This window comes from Argentina silus (genome assembly GCF_951799395.1).
Source record: "Argentina silus genome assembly, chromosome: 14".
Classification (NCBI taxonomy): Eukaryota; Metazoa; Chordata; class Actinopteri; order Argentiniformes; family Argentinidae; genus Argentina; species Argentina silus.
The window spans coordinates 1,639,983-1,661,296 of record NC_139668.1 but is presented as its reverse complement, the minus strand read 5'-3'; the positions used below and the strand labels follow the sequence as shown (position 1 = coordinate 1,661,296).

Sequence of the window (21,314 nt, the reverse complement as noted above, 5' to 3'; positions counted from 1 at the left end):
CAATACTTTGTACACATCAAACTATTGGGTTGTATGATGAACACACACAGAAGAAGAACACATGCCCTCAGGGGTGTCATGCACCAATTATTTTTTAGGGTATGTGAGGTCAAACGGAGGGGGGGCCATAGAGTTCAGCCCCTCTCCGGAAGTCAAACATTTTGGAATTTTTTGAACACCTGAAACAGAACACCTGCAGAGCCATAATCATTATATATAATTCTATGTCAAAGATAGCTAGCTGGCTATAGCCAACCTCATGAAATTGCTAGATGGCTCGTATTACAGAGAAACATTTGTAACATTTTAATTGTAAAATGTTGAGGTAGCCCCCCCTACTACCCAGCCAATAAAGGCTGCAGCAAGCACTCCCATTTTATCCTTTTTCCTCGCCTTGTGAAGGAAATATTAGCGCCCTGTTTGCAGGTAGGTTGGCTAGTTTGGTGTTCATAGTTCTTGGAGTACTTGAGCCCTTATTCTTATAGTAAGCAGAGACGGTTATTCTCGCAATTGTCTCCTTTACCAATGTCATTTGCAAGAGTAGGCTACAGAACTGATGAATTTTCCAAAACTATGTAGTTAGGGTGGCTGTATTTTAAACTGCTGTGTTGGTGAAGTTGTGATTTACTGCCTTAAAATTCTTCTACAGCAACTTCAGGGTTCTCCAAAGAGGATGGAGACGTTGGTTGTGAACTGGACCCCCTCTCTTCTTCCCAGCCCCTTACAGGGCTATGGGAGGTGAAGGATGAGGTCAGACTTGCCCTTCCTGGAAGCTGTCTACAGAGCCTCCTCCCAGCTTGACCTTGAGCTCCCCAGGGCCCTGCCACCGCTCAAGAGGATGAGGCTAGATGGGATCACCATGCAGGGCAACCCCCCATCCGCACACCAGCGTGTGCCCATCCTCGATGAATGCAACCATTATTGCCCAAGCTTGTGGCAAATGGGTCAAACCATTTCGAAGCCCACAAGGAAGAGAAGTTTGGGTGACTGAACCTGCCTCTGATGGAAGCCTCCAGACCACTGGCTCCTTTGCCTTGCCCAAGAGCATGGACCGGTTCGGGTACCACACCTATGACCAGATTTACCGCACAGCAGCGCAGACATACGCTAATGTGATTCTGTAGTCTACCTGGCAGAGTTGGCACGCGATATCTCCAGGATCAGTTGTCGATGTGGAACAATGTATGGAATCCTCCTTGCGGACCACTTGACCAGCACCATCAAGTCAATGGCCCAGTGATGCTCTGTGGTGGGCCTGAGCCCTTTAGCTTGACAAGTCTAAAATATCCAACAGACAGCGCTGGGACATCCTCGATAGCCCTGTTGACCCCTGAGGGGGGGTCTGCCATCTGCCATCATCAGTTTTGCATGGTTACGCACAAGGCCCTAGTGGAAGCTGAAGGGTCGGGCAGAAGAGGTCATAGGTCAACTTAAAAGTTTGGTGCCCCCCACAGCCATTGAAAATAAAGGCCTAGAATATAGAATTGGGGCTCAGTAATTCTGACTTTGGTATATTTGAATACTTGCTCTGTTTGACATATTGTGCTTGTGACAATGTAGTGAACTTTTGATAACAGAACACAGTGTCTGTGAGTGTGAAGTCATATGCAGGTGTCCAGCAGTAGAGAAGAGTTACTCCTTAATGTTATCTCATGAGACCCGGAGAGTTTGTGGTCCGCAGAGCCTGGCAGAGGACAAGATAAGATGGGGAAAAGAAGTAGCTCATTATTTGGTCAAAGTCTCACACCTGCACATGACTTCATAAACTGCAAGAAATCGAAGTCAACAGTTCACTGCTGATTTGAAACCCAAAACCTTACGGTGTTCTAAAATGATGGGCTGTTATAACTGTGAATGCACAGGAGAATCATAGTTTGAGTGATTGCTGATCCAGAACTTTCTTCCAGGCACCTGTCTTGCCTGCTGCTTTTGTGCCTGTTTTTGTCTGCGCCTGTCTTGTCAATAAAAACATCATCTTGTACTCTGCAGACCCACTGTCTTATCCTTCATTATTGATCACTTTGAGTCCTTCAAAGCCATTCGACTAAATGTTGAATAGATTTGAAGGACTTGAAGACAATTTAGTCGAAAGCTTAATATGAAGTGATAATATGAAGTGACAGTACTTGGCATCGCAGGCCATGGGGGTGAAGTCCAGCTTGTGCTTGGTCCTGAAGATCATGTTCTTGGTCCTGATCTCCAGTATGGAGGGGGTTTGGAGGGGTGTGGCGATGGCAAATAGAGCCAGCTGGGGGGGGACGTTGCATCCATCATCCAGCCGGCGGTTCTGACCAAGCAGGAACTTCAGCCTGCCCTGTAGGCTTAGTGCCTGGGGAGAAAACAAATATAGCTCATTGGTAATGCATCAATAATATGCCACTCTGTCACTCTGCTATCTGTACATTATGAAGACAGATGTAGTGGGCTGAATAATAAAAGAGACAATCAAACTGTCATTTTGATTTGAACCAAATGGTCAGTTTCAAATTTCATTGTGAAGGGTAAATTAAAAGTCCCTCTAACATTGAACCTCTGTCTCAGATTTGTTTTTGTTCTTGGGTGGAATGATATAAATGTGTATAAAGTAGGTGAGAGCACTTAGAGATGAATGATTGGTTAGAATGAGCTCCTTAGCCAACCATAATAATTTAGAGATTGCCTTCTATTCAACTGTATGACAGAACTCTCGATGCCTCTGCAACAATATCACATGTGCACTCCTCTCTCATGCTTTGAGAGAGTGCTGTTTCAGTTCTCCCTGTCGCACACAATCAGCATTATTTACTGTTACCGTTGGAAGAGAGAGCAAAGTCTTACTCAGTGAGTCTGTCTGGTCTTATCTGGGGCCCGATGTACACCACACTGTAAACATCAGCCATAACCCTGCAGAGCAACCCCCTCTTCCCATCAAACTGCTAATTTACATTTACCCCCTCTTCCCATCAAACTGCGAGTTACATGTGGCTTTGGCCTGATACAACTTTCAGCCTCTGCCCCTGAGCCCCTGAGCCCCAGAAGGAAGTTCCTCACATTAGATGCATGGTACACCTTGCAAACAGCCTCACACAGGTCACAAGGTTCGCTGGGTGAAAAGCGTATTTACAATCATGGTAACCCACAGCTCTCTCTGAGCCGCTGTGTGACAGGATCCTCAGAGAGAGCAGTAACCCATTAGTTCCTGTGATTAGTGTCACTGAGCAAACAGTGGGGGCATCTCCTGACCCTGTTTAAAGCCAATTACTTACAGGTAATTGGCTTTGGGATCATTATCGTAAGGTGCAGCAAGTGCTCCGTTGTGGTACTTTTGAGGTCACGCCGGTAAAAGCTGGGTTAAGAACATGTTTATGTAAAGGCTGAACTTGAATAGAACACAACTACCAATGACCAGGATGACCTTTTGAAAGTACATGCGCCAATTCACTGGGGCATCGAACCGCCAAGCTCGGAGACATTGAGTCAAGTGTCATTGAGTTTGATTTATATGACGGCATCTCCTGCTTGAATATTGATAGGGCTGTGTTTGACTCAAGACAGGAAAATCATCAATATTTCGTGTGCAATCTTTATCCAGATAACATTTCACATGAGTGCCTCAGCATTCTCTTCCTTTTTTTTATTCTTCTTGAGCCAAACGATAGCCTCCTCAGCCTTGATGGTTGAATAAATGTTAATGCCACTCTCAAAGAAAGTTAAAAAGGACTTACTGTACGTGTAAACTAGACAACAACTTTACTGTAATCCAGACAACAGGAATGGTTGTAATGAACAATGTAATGTGAGATGATGAGCAAAATACCATAAATTAGCATTTCCTTTTTTCTCTCTATTATTGTTGCATGCTAGAGGGCAAATTATATTACAGATTTCAGTACTCCAGTAAAATGAGGAGAAATACAATGATTCAATGAACATGCACATTATCTATCTAAGACAAAATACTGTACTGTATGTATAGGCCATGACATACTGTAATATGAAGATTATGTGTCAGATGGAATGGTAGATCCCAGATGAGACTTTAACAAGCCTTAGTGGATGCAAATGCAAACCTAGGTAGGCTATTCTTCTAAAAGTAGTCAGCTATAAAGTCTATTACCTCTCTGAAGAGTAAGCATTAGGCTGTTTGAGAGAAGGTGTGAAAACAACATGCTCAGTGCTGAGTGTAACCTATGCTGTTAGTAGAGTAGCCCAACAAAGCTACTGTAGTAGCAGTCAAAACTGAGTGTGCTGAAAAACCCGGTCAATGTATAGGTCAGATTTTGAGGTATGGTGCTCAAATTAATTTCCAGCTAACTATGACACTGGTTTTACGTTTGCCTTGGTTATCTGGAACTACACTACATTGCTAGCTACAGTAGGTCAGAGTTAAAAAGGTTCATGCTTGTGCGATGATATCGCCGAGGTACCGCGGCAGTAAACCAGCCTTCTCCAAACATTCTATTTTAGGTGTTTCACCTCTGCAATACAACCACCAGGGGGCATAGTTGAGAAACAGTAGCTCATATCTGCTCCTTCACTTGCTCAATTTGTGACTTCATATTAATTGTATATTTTAATTTAATTTGTACTTAAGTGGTAAGTAGGCTACATCCACATGTTGTCTAAGGCATTTTCATGGTGAGGATCTGGCTTAGTTACGGCCACCAGAGCCGGTTCACTTCTGGCCCAGGGAACAAACATTCTGGCTAAGGCTTAGCCCATTATGGCAATGGCCTGGCTTAGTTATGGCAATCAGATTTGGCCCTATTCTTCTCAAATTGTGGTCAAGATATGGCAACTGCACTGCAACCAGATCGGGCCCACTTGGTTGTGTTGTGGCCAAGATTTGGTTTACTTATGGCAACTATAATGGGCCCCCTTATAGATGTACTGTTGAGTGTGCTGAGATCCAGCCTTATGTATGGTAACCAAATCATTGTTGCATTGTCAGAGATTTCACATGTGTATGGTAACTAAAGTTCTGTTCCTTTATTCCAAGTGGGATGCATTATCATTTCAATTGGGTTCACTATGTGCTTATTTTTTACAAGATACCCATTCAAAAGACTTTCATGAGAGTTGATTCCTTACCCTGAAAGTAATCTATGGGCCAGGAGAAACATTACCATTGTTGAAATAGCCAATGATAAAATAGGGCTACAGTTTGCGGATGTTAGCAGTAGTTTACTTACCCAAAGCATTATCCAAACCATGGATAATGCTACATTCATGAAACGTCTGAAACTCTAAACCTCAAGAGTTAAAATTAACGTAGGTTATTTGTGCAGAGCTTCTTAATGGTTGGTTCTGATACTCTCCAAGTGAGAAACTCTGGTATAATCTGACTAAAGCAAGTTTCCAAATTGGAAACTATTTCCGACATGTCATGAATGCAGCATAAGTTTCTCCTGGCCCAAAGACTACTTTGAAAATAAGGATGCATCTGATTATACCACACAAACTTATAATTCAAGGGAAAGCAAACAGAACACTCACAACACACTCACCACGCAAAATACAGACACTCGGGTCAAATCCAGGCTGTGCTGGATATTTACATTTACATTTATGGCATTTAGCAGACGCCTTTATCCAAAGCGACTTACAGCAAATACTTTTGTTTAAGTAAGTGAATCATTTATCCATCAGTCATCATAAGATAAAGTAATCAATGCTCAGACCAGGGGCCACACAGGGGCAGGGGCAGTCACAATGCTAGAAGAAGATTTTTTTTTTTAACAGGAGAAAAACTTGTACAGGGGGGTAGTGGGGGTGAAGAGGTCTCTAGGGTTAGGGTTAGGGTTAGTACAGGGGGGTAGTGGGGGTGAAGAGGTCTTTAGGAGGGACTGTTAAGATGTAGCCTGAAGAGATGGGTTTTCAATCTATGGCGGAAGATTGGTAGTGACTCTGCAGTCATGACAGCAGTGGGAAGCTCATTCCACCAGCGGGTCACCAGGACAGTGAAAAGCCGTGACCGAGTAGTGCGGCTGCTACATCCACGTAGAGGCGGCGGTGCCAGGTGGCCAGCCGAGCAGGAGCCAGCAGGGGTTTGGGGGCTGACCATTGCTTGCAAGTAGGGAGGGACTGTTCCCTTTGCCGCCCGGTAGGCGAGCACCAGGGTCTTGAATCTGATGCGAGCTGCTACCAGGAGCCAGTGGAGGGTGTGGAGGAGGGGAGTGACCTGGGAGAATTTGGGGAGATTGAACACCAGACGGGCAGCAGCGTTCTGGATGAGCTGCAGAGGCCTGATGGTGGAGGCGGGGAGTCCGGCCAAGAGTGCGTTGCAGTAGTCAAGTGTTATTTATTTAATTTAAGGGCAGATTAAAAACTAACAAAATCCATTCTAGTCAGATTAACTACAATTTAACTGAAAAACATTGATGACAATGATAAAAAGATCTTGAAAAGTGCAGAGACAATGACTAATTACAAGAACACTTAGCTGCCCAGTTTAACTGCAACACAGCAATCTAAACAAACGCATAAGCAGCCTCGCGTTTGGCCCCCTGCTAAAAGAACTCCCACCAAAGAACTCCCAACCAAAGAACTCCCACTAAACTTAATGAATGGAAGGGCATCAGGTGTGTTGTTTACATTTACATTTATGGCATTTAGCAGATGCCTTTATCGAAAGCGACTTATAACTGTTGTGTCTTAATTGGCCTTAATTGGAGTCTAGTTGGGTGTCATAATATACTAATAATTAACAGTAGCAACAGCAGCTGACAAACAGTGAAAACATCACTGCAGCACCTGGGAAGACTGCCACAGACTTAATTTTACGAGAAGCACTTAACCAATAAAAAAATAAAAAACAGTTTTATGATTTTGCTTACATTTGTAGCTCTATCATGTATTGTAATTGGTGGCAGTTGCCATAGAAACATATTAGTTAGCCTATAGCTAGTAGATTTGACAGTCTATTCGGTCACATGGATTAGTATTGAAAATGTTCCCATTGACAACATGGGAAGGTGAAAGAAAACTGCCACACATTCAATCTTCTACATACGTCTCCACTGTGTCATGTAAGTACTACATTTTCTAGTGGGATCTCACTGTAAACAGAGTTGTATTTTTGTAGTTATTTGCCCGCAATAGAAATGCTAATATTCACCCAATCTGTTTAATGAAAACGGCTGAATGGATCTTTATGAAATTTGGCCGATATTTAACCACTCGAGTAGACGTGACAACTGGTTTAGAGAAATATTCAGTAACCGCTGAGAAATTATAATAGGCAAAACAACCTTTTTCAATGCAATATCCAAGCAACTCAAAATATAGAGACACGTTCCTATAACTCAAAAAATCATGTCTGTGTCTCTATAATACAATGAGAAAGGCTACCTGGACGAGGTGGCGGACCTGTCACTCTGGTGTCAGGAGAACAGCCTCATCCTGAATGTCTCCAAGACAAAAGAGCTGATTGTGGACTTCGGGAGAGCACAACAACTAAGGGCCTACACACCGCTGGACATCGGTGGGACTGCTGTGGACAGGGTGAGCAGTTTTAAATACCTGGGAGTCCACATCTCAGAAGACCTGACCTAGACTACCCACATCAGTTCTCTGGTGGGAAAGGCAAGGCAGCGCCTGTTCCATCTCAGGCAGCTGAGGAAATTCAAAGTCTCCCGGAGGATCCTTCAATCCTTCTACTCTGGAGCTGTGAAGAGCATCCTGGCTGGCAACATCACCGTCTGGTACGGTAACAGCATGGCCCAGGACAGGCGAGCTCTGCAAAGGGTGGTACGCCTGGCAGAAAAGACCATGGGAGCTCCAACCCCCTCTCTCCATGTCCTGTACACCAGGAGGTGTAGGACCAGAGCCTACAGGATTATGAAGGACCCTCACCACCCGAAAAACGGACTGTTCCAGCCGCTGCGGTCAGGCAAACGCCTCCGCTGTCATGCAGCAAGAACAGAGAGGCTAAGGCTGAGTTTCTTCCCCCACGCCATCAGAATCACGATGACCCCACCAGTGCCCCCCTCAAGTCACTCACACACTCACTGACATCATAACACATATGCACACACATAATCATCCATCTGCTGTTTATATTGCTTACTGCTTATACTGTTCATATTGTTTATACTGTTTATACTGTCCATACTGTATATTTTTTAGTACTTCTATTTTTATTTTATTCTATTTTAAAACTTATTGTATTGTTGCACTACTCTGTGGCACTGTCACTTTTGCATTTCACTGTATACTTGTATGCACGTGACAAATAAAGAATCTTGAATCTTGAATAATATATATTATTTGAAAACATGTTTTTCTATTTACTATATTTTTTTTCTCTGTACCTGCTACTCCAACAACAACAACAACAGTCTTGATGGGTCTGAGTTGCATGCTCCTCCACCTCCACCTCCACCTCCACCTCCACCTCCTTTTGTCCTCCATTTGTGCTCTCCACACCTCTAGGAACCTCTTCCTGTCTCTCTCCTCTCCTCCTCTGCTCTCCCCTTCCTATTTCTCCTCTCCTCCCCTATCCTCTGGTGTGAGGACTATGTGTGTGTTGGCTCTCACAGCCCTCTCCCCTCCCACCTAGCATTTGTTCATTGATTCTGTTGAGTTGAGCAGCAATGTCAAGAATCTGGCCGCAAATAACAAGAGGATTACAAAAACAAAGCCATGGAAATTAGACTGAGGCCACCCCTGGCTTACTGCTCACGCAAATGACCTCCGTGGAGTTACGAAGCCCCCTACTCTCCACCCCCCAGCCCCCTGCCCACTGCCCCCTGCCCTGCCACCAGCCTCCTCTTGCCCACCATCCTCACGCTCTACACAGCTCCTCAGGTGCGCTGGGGAGGCTTTGACCTAAGGAGGGGAGTAGAAACGAGGGGGTAAGGGAGGAAGCCGCTTCCCTACTGCCATGGTCTCCTCCTAATGCTGCTAAGCCCGGCGCTCCCAAAGCGGGAGAAGTCACATGTAGACACACAACACGCCTAGCACATGCTTAGGGCTCACAGGACAGGGCAAGCTTTCAGCAAGCAAAGGCAGAGACCCCTTACAGTCTAGGAGTCTAGATTACACATCTGTGCTACTGTACCACAGCCTACACATAAATGAAGAAAATAAGATAATTTTTTGGCTTTAGTATATTTTGTTTGGTCGCCGCATTTTTTTGATGACAGAACATTGGTGTCAGACTAAGGTATTCACAGGGCGTGCTTTGTATTTGTGTTGTTTCATAACATAAACTTGACTGGCAGTAAATTATTATTTTTCTTCCCCCTTTCAAACGTTCCAAGTCACAGAATTATCTCACTGAAACCTGTGTTTGATGAGTTCAATCAGAAGATATGGGCACGCTGGATTGAGCACTGACCCCAAATATTTCAACTTGAGTTCTGCTCCAGTCAGTTTGCTGTGTCCTTTCATCTATCTCTCCTCTCATCTTTCTCTCCCAGCAGGAACTCAACTATCTCAAATGTGAGGAGAAGAGCCCCTTGGGAGCCAACTCTGACTAAGCAAATTCTCCTCCTTGGTCTCTCTCTCCTCCTTGGGGAGATTAGAGCCTTTTCCCCACGACCCTGGGGCTCTTTTAAGACGGATTACTTGGGTGGATGGTGGCTTCTGATCCCCCCCCGTGGTCTGGTGGCACGCCACACCATGTTAGCCATGCTAATAGGCTCTCGCTGGGAGAAAATAGCCTCCTTTGGCCTGAGACTGCTGGGGCTGCCCTGGGGGGGAGGGGGGGTAGGGTGGGAGGGTGGGAGGCTGCCCTGGGGGGGTAGGGTGGGAGGGTGGGAGGCTGTCCTGGAGGGGTAGGGTGGGAGGGTGGACGGCTGCCCTGGGGGGTAGGGTGGGAGGGTGGGAGGCTGCCCTAGGGGGGTAGGGTGGGAGGCTGCCCAGTGGGGGTACGGTGGGAGGCTGCCCTGGGGGGTGGGAGGGTGGGAGGCTGTCCTGGAGGGGTAGGGTGGGAGGGTGGACGGCTGCCCTGGGGGGTAGGGTGGGAGGGTGGGAGGCTGCCCTAGGGGGGTAGGGTGGGAGGCTGCCCAGTGGGGGTACGGTGGGAGGCTGCCCTGGGGGGTGGGAGGGTGGTTTGGCTGCTCTGGGGAGTAGGGTGGGAGGCTGCCCTGGGGGGTGGGTGGCTGCCCTGGGGGGTAGGGTGGGACTGCAGAAGTGGACGGTAGCCTGGAAAACGCAGGCTCTCTGGACATCCCATCCCAGGGGCTAGATATGGGCATTCCCAGGGCTTTGATCTACGGCTCAGAGCAGTCATGGGACACAGACACAGTGGCGCGGGGGGGGGGGGGGGGAAGCTCCTTGCCAATAAGTGTGATGTCTGGAGGTGTGTTCTGACAAGCACGCACACACATGCAAATTCATACACACTCTCATCTTCCGACACACGCAAGCACACACATAAACCCCTGGCCTACATGTAGGCACACAGTGTGAGTGTATGAGGAGGAGTGTGTGACGGGTACGCACCAGGAAGCCGGAGGAGTTGTCCAGGAGACAGCGGAACCGACACACAAAGCTCCTCTCCAGGAAGGAGGAGTTCTCTGGAGGCAGCTGGTCAGGGTTGTAGGTCACCAGTGACGAGCTTGTTACTGCCTTGCCATCTGAGGACATCAGACATAGGAACATTATATTCATAACATGCAATAGTAGGGCCTCATTTGTTCTGTTGAAACTTTAATGAAGGCTCCATCCGTTTACCCAAATTCTTCGTATTTCTGAACATCGGAGGAAACTACTAGCAACTGTGGTGTGTGTGTGTGTGTGTGTGTGTGTGTGTGTGTGTGTGTGTGTCTCCTCTCTGCCTGGCTCTCTGTCTGTCCTGTCAGCATCCTGTTCGGAGGTACGGGGGCCACACACTAACCCCTCTCTAATGAGAGCAGACGTGTGTGTTGGCTGTAACATTTACCCTGCATCTCAGGGAGATTCTGCTAAAGGTCACACTCTCTCCCCCCCCTCCATCCCTCGCTCAGCGCTCAGCTAAGACAATGTTTTGGGAAACGTTAACCCCTTGGGTTAGTGACTTCAGGCTGACTCAACCTTTATCTATTGATATTAGATTTCCATCTCCTGGTCTCTATGCAGGTTGCAAACCTGTCCTCCTTCCTCTGTTCAACATTACATCTTAAAACAGATGAATATGACACACTGTAATATGAGATGATCATTGACCGCATTAGCTTTGACCTGCCCTATCTGTATGAGACAATATGAGACAATCATTGAACACATTAGCTTTGACCTGCTCTATCTGTCTGAGCGGAGGGACAGTGAGAGACTCACTTGGGGGGCAGTCTTTAGGTTGGGTCACGGCAGGGGGGTTGAGAGCCCAGTGTAGGTTCCTCCTGAACTCCTGCTGGTCCTCGGTGTGTATGAGCTCAAACACACTCTGGTGCATCACGTCCGTCTGGAGCGAGGGGACAGAGGAGATGAGCCTTTAGCCAAACTCTGGGCCAATTCAATCACACACATGCACATTGCACACACTCGCTCGTTCACACGCATGCACGCACGCACGCACGCACGCACGCACGCACGCACGCACGCACGCACGCACGCACGCACGCACGCACGCACACACGCACGCACGCACGCACGCACATAGAACACACATAGAACACACGTACACACACACACACACACACACACACACACACACACAATTTGATGGATCTGTGGTTTCTGTTGTGCTCAGCCCCAGACTGAAATGTCAAGTTCTAAAAGGAGCTCGACCCCCTTGTTTGTGGCCCTGCTGCGAGAAGTCAAACTCAGTACATCAGCGGGGCCATGTCAGAGAGTGATGACATGAATGCAGCCAGTGGCTATCTATCACACTCCCTTCTCACTGCTACTTCTCATTAAAAGAGACACAGTGACGTGATTGGCTGGAAATGAAACAGGAACTGAGAGGTGTGATTCACACAGTGGCCGAATTGATCTTATAGTACCTATATCAGACTGTATCTGCAGCCCGAACAGGGGGAATAAGTAAGACGAGAAAGAGAAAGAGAGAGAGAGAGAAAGAGAGAAAGAAAGAGAGAGACCTTGGATATATTCATAAGTAAATTATATAAAATTGGATTAGACGATAGGGGCTTGTACGTACAGAAGTTACTTCACTTGAATGTCAATTTAATTAATCTTAATTCTTAATCTTAATTAATCCTACTCTCAGAGAGGTGCAGGGCTTCGTCAAGACACACCTGTCACTGTTTATACTCATTTCCTCCTACTGTAAAAAAAAGAAAAATAGGGCTTAAAATAGGGCTCAGATCAGCTGTTATTAAATGATAAACCTGAGTCTGACCCAAGGGTCTTATCAAACATGTATCAAGAAGAAATCCTGAGGCAAGCAAGCTCAGCTCTGAGCAGGGCTGTCAGGGAGGGGAAGGATGGTGGGGACTGGGAGCAGGGGGTAGAGGAGGCCCTAGGGTGGGGTGCAGGTAGGTATCATGTCTATTATCCACTTAGCTTAACTCACTAACTGCCAAAGAATTCCGGAACCCTCACCATCTAGAGTGTCAAGTGTTTTATGTGATATTTACCTCACAACAAAACTTTTACTGACTACAAAATGAAGCATCATCATTTATGCATTTTTGGTGAATAAAGTCACTCTTGGCACTAAATGAGTTAAGGCAATACTGAGTGATTACTGATTACCTATAACAGTACAGTATGCACATTACTTACAACCAGCAAACTGTATTGACATCCTTAGTACAGTAAGCAACGGAGTACATTCGATGAAATATTTTTTGGTATGCACTCTGCGTCTTGCGATAAGGTGCAACAGTCATTGGCTCTCTGTTTTTATAATAAGCATTAAGGGAGAGTAATGTAAAGCCTTGGCCAAGGCTGAGGAAGCCAGGCTGTCCCTTTCGAGGTGGGCCCAAGCTCCTAGGCTGTGTGTCTGAGCCGGCCGGCCTCTGATCAGGGGAAGACTTACTTGATGGAATCCCAGGTAGTCCTGGATGGTGTGAGAAGAGTAGAATATGATGCCCTCCACTGTGATGACCAGAACAAAACCATTCAGAGCCTGAGGAGAAACAAAACAGACAACAACAGTCACTTAGAGGCTAGATATCTCACTGCTCATTTCTTATATCTAAAGGGTTTGGTCTTCATGGTTTGGTCTTCACTCATGAGGTGTATGATTTTTTTAATGATTGCATGTGTCATCAGTCAAATTTTACAGGAACACAGCAATGACGATGATGAAGCCTATTGTGCTGGTGCATTTGTGTTACAGTAATTGTTTTAGTTATTTCAAAGACATTTCCTATTTCTCTTCTTGCAGCTGACTATGCTTTTTGTCTTTCTTGTCATTGCACTCAAATACAAATTTCACTTTCAGTAATTCTTCATACCATCAAGGGTGTTTATGGACATGTACAGTGCCCTATGTAAGTGATGGGACAGCTCTACATTCCAAAAGTTAAATCAAACAAGTAATTACAACACTTTTTTGTACAGTCTCCATAATAAAAGTAATGGGACAGATTTACCAAATGTCCAAATTAAGCACTTTTGTTTAGTATTTGGTTGACAATCCTTTGCATGCAATAACTGCCTGTCTGTGACCCATTGACCCCACCAGACGCTGGGTATGTTCTCCGGTGATGCTCTGCCAGGCCTGTACTGCAGCCATCTTCAGTTGTTGTTTGTTTTGACATGATTGCATCACACAATTCCTGCAGATTTTTCAGGTGCACTTTCAAGCTATGAATCTCCCGTTCTACCACATCCCAAAGGTGTTCTATTGGATTCAGATGTGGTGACTGGGAAGGCCACTGAAGAACACTGAACTCATTGTCATGTTCATGAAACCAGTTTGAGACGACTTTTGCTTTGTGACATGGTGCATTATCATGCTGGAAGTAGCCATTAGAAGATGGCTAAATTGTGGCCATGAAGGGATGCACATGGTCAGCAACAATACTCAAATAAGCTGTGGCATTCAACCAATGATTGATTGGTATTAACGGGCCCAAAGTGTGCCAAGAAAACATTCCCCACACCATTAGATATTTGTGTTAAGTAGTTGAACAGCAAACAGAAATTCAGCACAAACTGCTGCTGCAGAGTGCTTCAAAGTTCAAAGGAATTCACGAGGACATGAGGTACTATCAACCACACTGTGAAACACGGCCTATTCTGACAGAGACCAGGGGGAGATGGAGGGCAACAGAAAAGAAAACTGCAAACCGGGCCATGACATCACCTCAGGCAGTGGAGGAGACTCACTCTGAGGATGTGTCACTTGAACACAGTGACAGCTAGAGAAGAGACGAAACAGGAAGAGGGGAGAAAGGCGAGAAGGGAGACAGGAGGGGAAGGGAAGGGTCACACGTTCCATCCAAACAGAATAACACGGCCGACAGTCACACTGTGTTTGATTCCATCTCCCCCACAGAGCTCTGGGACTCTATAACGATCTGTCCCTGATGTCCTGTCATTCTGTGAGTTCACAGAGGTGGAGAGGGGGCTTCTCTACTCCACTGATGGCACCACAGGCAGCTGTCCCAACTCTGACATCTCCTCTGCCCCACCCTGTTCATTCATATGTGTCAGCAATCAGTAGCTCGTAGCTTTCTTTGTTTTGCTGTATGGCTTATGCAGTCATGTAGATCACTTAAGGGGACACAATATCCTATTCCCTTTGCTGGTGTGTGCTTACTGGAGCTTATGGCTGGATGAGCTGAATTGAAATAATGTGCCACAAGGTGCTAGTCCAAGCCTTCCATTTCTGTCTGAAGTTTTGTTGTCATGTAGGTTCACACTTCTCCTTCTTTTTAATTTCTCTCTAAAATGACAAATAGCTGCCCCCGCTGGCCATCTCAGTGCTCTCAATAGCGGCCCCACCCTGCTTCTACTCCTCTGTACCCCAACATCCACACTGTACACACACACACACACACACACACACACACACACACACACACACACTGTACACAAACAAGCACACCCACACTGTACACAGACACACTGTACACAAACACACACACACACACACACACACACACATTGGAGCGACGTTAAAGCTCCCTGTATAAATATTTAGGTTCTGTCTGCAGAAGAACACACAGCTCTCTCCCAGGGGTCAGGACTTGGGCAGTCACTAAACATCGTAATCAAAATGTAATTTTAATATTTAATGGTCTGTGGACATGCACTTGTCCAGAAGAAACACTGCTGCAGCAACCTCAGGGAGAAAAGAGAGAGAGACAGAGAGAGAGAGAGAGAGAGGGAGAGAGAGAGAAAGGGGGAGAGGGAGGGAGGGAGGGAGGGATGGAGACTGAATGAAAGACAGGGCTGTTCCCATCTGTTCCCATCTCTTTGTTGTCACAGGCTGTATGTTACCTGGCCTGGATGGCGGCCCTGTGACAGAGTGACAGGAATAGTATACACTCACTGAGCACTTTATTGGGAACACCTGGACATCTTCTTATGGTGGAGGCGGTGTAATGGTGTGGGGAACATTTTCTTGGCACACTTTGGGCCCGTTAATACCAATCAATCATCGCTTGAATGCCACAGCCTATTTGAGCATTGATGCTGACCATGTGCATCCCTTCTAATGGCTATTTCCAGCATGATAATCCACCATGTCACAAAGCAAAAGTTGTCTCAAACTGGTTTCATGAACTTAACAATGAGTTCAGTGTTCTTCAGTGGCCTTCCCAGTCACCACATCCCATAGAACACCTTTGGGATGTGGTAGAACGGGATGATACAATTGCGTGATACAATCATGTCATCATGGACCAGAATCTCAAAGGAATGTCTCCAACATCTTGTGGAATCAATGCCACGAAGAACTGAGGCTGTTTTGAGAGCAAAGGGAGGCCCTACCCAGTATTAGTATAGTGTTCCTAATAAAGTGTTCTGTGAGTGTATATACTATAGTGTATTGTATATTCTGTGTATTTCTTCTTTCTGGTACTGTATGTTCTTTTATCCGAGTATTCACACAATGAACGCATCAGAGGCCTTTAGATATGGAGGTAAACTACCCAAATGTTCCAACACAGGCTGTGTAGAGAGGAACACAGATTCTCAGTTAACTTAACTCACTAACTGCCAAAGAATTCCGGATCACCTAGAGTGCCAAGTGTTCCAAGTGCAACACTACTTTGATTGGCTACAAACTAAACATAATAATTTATTTGGTGAATAAAGTCACCCATGGCACTCTAGAACGTTGACAATTTGGGTGACTTTATTCACCCTCAGCATTAAATTAGTTAAAGTTAAACTATTTTTGTTTGGATAAAATGAGCAGTTTAGTAAATTCATCATAAGTCGTAAGAATTTACAGAGTACTTTAGCCAATCCATTAATAATCTATTGAAAGTCGAGTCATCAAAAGTGATCTGGAATATAAAAAGTATACTGTATGAAGAATATCAAAGAATACACAATTTCTGCTCTCATTTTACCCCCCTTTTCAATAATAGATACCCTCTCAGCTGCTCTATAATTCATGACCAAGTGTCTGAAATGGAACAAGTAAGACAGGCAGACCTGGTCAGAAATAGCCAAAACTCTCTTTCTATCCCTCTCAACAGCATTGTCATGAAATAAGACCTCACTCCCTTTCTCTTTCTCTCTCTCTCTCTCTCTCTCTCTCTCTCTCTAATATAGGGGTGCTGCAGTGTTCATGGAAAGCACACGCATCCTCATTAGCATTTGTGTATAAACGGACAGCAGCATGCCGTCTATACACAGCAGCACCTGTTTTGATGATATTGCTGGAAGTAAAACGTGCTTCCTAAGAAAATTCCTTTCCTTCATGTGGCGTCTTGACTCCCAGCTACACCAGGAGAGACTCTCCATGTCTGCTGTTGTGCCTGCTGCGCTGTGAGAGCCTGCAGCCTCCTGTCTCACCCCGCTACCCAGCTTCTTTCTGTCTGTGGAACCTCTGCTGACTTAGCTGAGCTGGATCCAGACCTTGGCATGCTTGAGAGAAAACCAGAAATGCTAACTAAGTTTGGGGAATTTAGTCACACCCTGGCAGCTCTGAAGCGAGGCACGCAACACCAAGTCCACAAAATAGTATTCTTGTTCACTCATTCGTACAACACTAACAAACAACAAACAAACAACATTTGTCACCTCCACCCAGAGCCTGTCACCTCCACCCAGAGCCTGCCCACCTCCACCCAGAGCCTGCCACCTCCACCCAGAGCCTGTCACCTCCCCCTCCACTCAGAGCCTGTCACCTCCATCCAAAGCCTGTCATCTCCACCTCCACCCAGAGCCTGCCACCTCCACCCAGAGCCAGCCACCTCCACCTCCACCCAGAGCCTACCACCTCCAGCCTGCCACTTCCACCCAGAGCCTGTCCACCTCCACCCAGAGCCCACCTCCACCTACAGCCTGTCCACCTCCACCCAGAGCCTGTCACCTCCACTCAGAGCCTGCCACCTCCATCCAGAGCCTGCCACCTCCACCCAGAGCCTGTCCACCTCCACCCAGAGCCTGCCCAACTCCACCCAGAGCCTGCCCAACTCCACCCAGAACCTGCCCACCTCCACTCAGAGCCTGCCACCTCCACCCAGAGCCTGTCACCGCCACCCAGAGCCTGCCACCTCCACCCAGAGCCCACCTCCACCCAGAGCCTGTCAACCTCCACCCAGAATCTGCCCACCACTCAGAGCCTGCCACCTCCAACCCCACCCAGAGCCTGTCACCTCCACCCAGAATCTGCCCACCTCCACTCAGAGCCTGCCACCTCCACCTCCACTCAGAGCCTGCCACCTCCACCTCCACCTCCACCCAGAGCCTGCCACCTACACCCAGAGCCGGTCACCTCCACCCAGAGCCTGCCACCTCCACCTCCACCCAGAGCCTGCCACCTCCACCCAGAGCCTGTCACCTCCACCTCCACCCAGAGCCTGTCACCTCCACCCAGAGCCCACCTCCACCTCCACCTCCACCCAGAGCCTGCCACCTCCACCCAGAGCCCACGTCCACCTCCACCTCCACCCAGAGCCCATGTCCACCTCCACCTCCACCCACAGCCTGTCCACCTCCACCCAGAGCCTGCCACCTCTATCAAGAGCCTGCCACCTCCACCTTCACCTAGAGCCTATCCACCTCCACCCAGAGCCCACCTCCACCCAGGGCCCGCCACCTCCACCTCCACCCAGAGCCTGCCTACCGACCTGCAAGAGGAGTTCTCCCTCGGGCATCCAGCCATCCACCAATCCCGCTGTCTTGATGTTACCGCCATTGGCTGTCAACACCTTACAAGCATGGGTCTTCAGGGCAACTAAGAGAGAGAGAGAGAGAGAGAGAGAGAGAGATTTAGTCTGCAATAATGTCACAAACATGCGAAGCACACTACACACATGCATGACAGGCCCCTAGGTCATGAACAATTGATTAAATACCATCTCTGAAAAGGCATCTCATTCAAATCACTCCAACTGCCATCGTCAACATGAATATGAAATTGACTGGGGCGCGTTCAGTGGCGTAGGACACCAAGGCGCATACCATATCATCACAAGGTCCCTGGTGTCCTGCATGTCATCCCTCCTCTCTCACCCATCCTTCCTGTCTACTATCTCTATCCCAATAAAGCAGAAATGCCCTAAAAACATTTTTAAAAAAAAGAATATGAAATTGACTGTATGTATGATCAAAAATGAGGAATTAAACATGATTTAGACCATTTTAAAATGTGATAAAGTCCTATCAGAAAATGGCAGAGCTCCAGCATTCCCAGAATACAACTGGGGCTTTGTCTTTAGCTTTAGCTAGCGTTTACTAGAGTCTCCTGCTGCCAGAATGGTAGAATGTCTCCGGCTGTGCTAATGGTCTGGCTGCCCTGGTCTCAGGCCATGTTATTTGTAAGTGCTACTGACGTGTGCAAACGCCAGTGAAAGATGAGCCAGTGCGGCAGAGAACATTGGCCTGGACAGAAGGAGAAAAGGACATGTATGGGGTAGGGAGGGAAATAGCCAAGGGGATGAGAGGGAGAGAGGTTGTAGAGTTTTAAATTTAAGTGACAGGCCGGGCCTGATTTTCTGACAATTAATTCGGGTTAGGGTTAGGGTTAGCTAGGGTTAGTTAGAGCTGTGTTTAATTTTGCATTCCCAATTCTCTGATGTGCCTCTGCTCTGTCATGCTCTGCAATAGCGGTACAATTTTGCTGTTATGTGTAATGGATAAAGGCACAGTTGTTTTCTCGACTGGCACAAAAAATCAGAGAGAGAATCTCTCTCCCAGCAAAATTACAGTGTACTTGCAGCAAAATGATGGTGTACTGAGATTCTTACATAAACGTTCCAAATGCAACAATACTTTCATTGGCTACAGTATGATTTTGAAGTGATCTGAGTGATTCAGAAAATTGGGGAGGTCGTTTTAGTAGGTGTGAGCATGATATAAAAACAGCACTAGGATACATTACGGAGAACTTAAGATGCTGTAAAATTGTTAAATCCCCATACTAAGATAAAAGTCATTAAAAATGTGTTACACTGCTATTTCCTAAAGACTTTGACGATATAGAATGAAATTAACATAAAAGTCTGACTTGAGCCGGAATACCTGTCAGTCAAAGTAATGAGTCAGTCAAAGCAAACTCTACACTGAGTAAAGCTTGAACATTGTTTACAGCTTGCTTCTTGGCAGCTTGCTATTCAATTCCCTAAAGTGGAGGATGACTGTCTTTCACCTTGAAGAGGAGGAGGGGAGGAGGATGGGGGGGGGGGAGAGGAGGACGTAGAGGCAGAGGAGGATGAGGAGGAGGTAGAGGTAGAGGAGGAGGAGAGGGAGGAGGAGGAGTAGGAGGAGGAGGAGGAATAAGAGGAGAAGGAAGAGGAGGCATCATAACAGCAGTCTGGGACATGAGTGAACTGACCTATAAATAGCAGGGGATATGCAATGAGACAGGCGGCCTAGAGGAGAGGGAAGAGAGAGGGCTATGTCTTTGAGATCTCCTCCGGTGGAGAAAGAGAGGGCGAGAGTGAAGGACGGGCTCTTTTCTCTTGTGCGAGACACGGAAAACGCATTAGTGCATAGTGAGAGAAAGGTCACAAACTAGTGTGACATCTCTATAGCACCTCTGCAGCTGTCAGATTTTTACAAGGGTTGAGCGCTACTCTGGAGGCTTCTACTGCCCTCACAGGAGAACAATCTGGGCCACTCGACCCCTAGTGGTACCCCCTCCACAACGCCAATGGAGAAGTACAGCTTGGTAATGGGCCTCATGCAGCAACATTCTCTTAAATGTCTCTCATATTTTCTCTTAATTTTCTTTTAAAAGAAAAAATAAGAGAAGTCAACTCCAGATGCACCAAACGGTCTTAACCATCCAAATCTGCTCTTACCCAGGTGTGCTGAATGATGAATCCCACTTGATCATACATTGGAGGCGCGTGGCCGATTGTTTGTTATTAGCATAGGTAACGCCCCCTAAACACCCAAGGCAGGTGTGGAGGCACGGGATTTGAGTGTGCTTCGCCTAAGTTGAGGCTCCAGAGTATTGCACAAATCTAAAAGCAGTGCTCTTGGCAATCTGAAACGGCTCAGCAGCCATTCATCCGTCTCATCAAATAGATCTATGTGATCTCTAAAAACACGTTCTCTGCATAAGGCCTGGATGGTCAAAGCATCTAAGAGCAGTATGTAAGCCATTCAGAAGCTGAAGGCACACAATATCATCCAAGGGTTTTTATAGTCTTAGTCAAATGTAATAATAGTGAAATGTAATAATCCAATCATAATAATTACTCTAAAACATATGATAATCTAAATTTGATTATATGATATTCATGCATTTTTTTATGTTCCTCAAATTTAAAACGTATGTTTCCTTGCGTTCGACAAACAATTTGTGGACTGTGAAAAGATGTTTTTTTCTTATCTTGGTAAGAGTGCTCTCGACCACTTTCTCTTACCTAAGAGAAGAGCAAAAATAAGAAAACATTGGTGAATCCCAGAAATCAATGGGTACTAACAAAATAAGCACAAATCGTGGATATGAACAAAAATAAGAGGAAATTTGTTCGTATATCGCTTCCTGCATGAGGCCCAATGTATCATAAATGCATACAATGACATGACCATGAAACAAGAAGTGTAAATTAGGGAAATTCACATGAAATACTGTACTCATAAGTAGAAAAGAAAAGTAACCTATATGACGACACTACATCGTATTGTGAAAAATGAATCACTTTCTAAAAACATCACAAAATCTGACCAAAAAAGTGAAAATGATTATCAACTGTGAGATTTTCAGTGTTAGATAGTGAGTAAACGCCTGCAGAGCTGCATGGTCATGGTAATCCCTGACCTCTCCAACAAGACAGAGGCCAGTCTTGAGCAAGTTCTAGTCA

General features: G+C 46.2%; 1 protein-coding gene across 1 annotated transcript in view; it reads right to left on the bottom strand.

Moving 5' to 3' along the window:
- The window catches only part of ahr1b (aryl hydrocarbon receptor 1b), a gene marked incomplete at both ends in the record, with an annotated part of 53,731 nt that overhangs the window by 11,593 nt on the left and 20,824 nt on the right, over positions 1-21,314 (bottom strand). Inside the window, 5 exons of the mRNA XM_083684997.1 lie at positions 2,127-2,329; positions 10,429-10,562; positions 11,242-11,365; positions 12,908-12,997; positions 18,129-18,235. Of these exons, the coding sequence (XP_083541123.1) occupies positions 2,127-2,329; positions 10,429-10,562; positions 11,242-11,365; positions 12,908-12,997; positions 18,129-18,235 (658 nt within the window). The remainder of the gene's footprint in view (positions 1-2,126; positions 2,330-10,428; positions 10,563-11,241; positions 11,366-12,907; positions 12,998-18,128; positions 18,236-21,314) is intronic.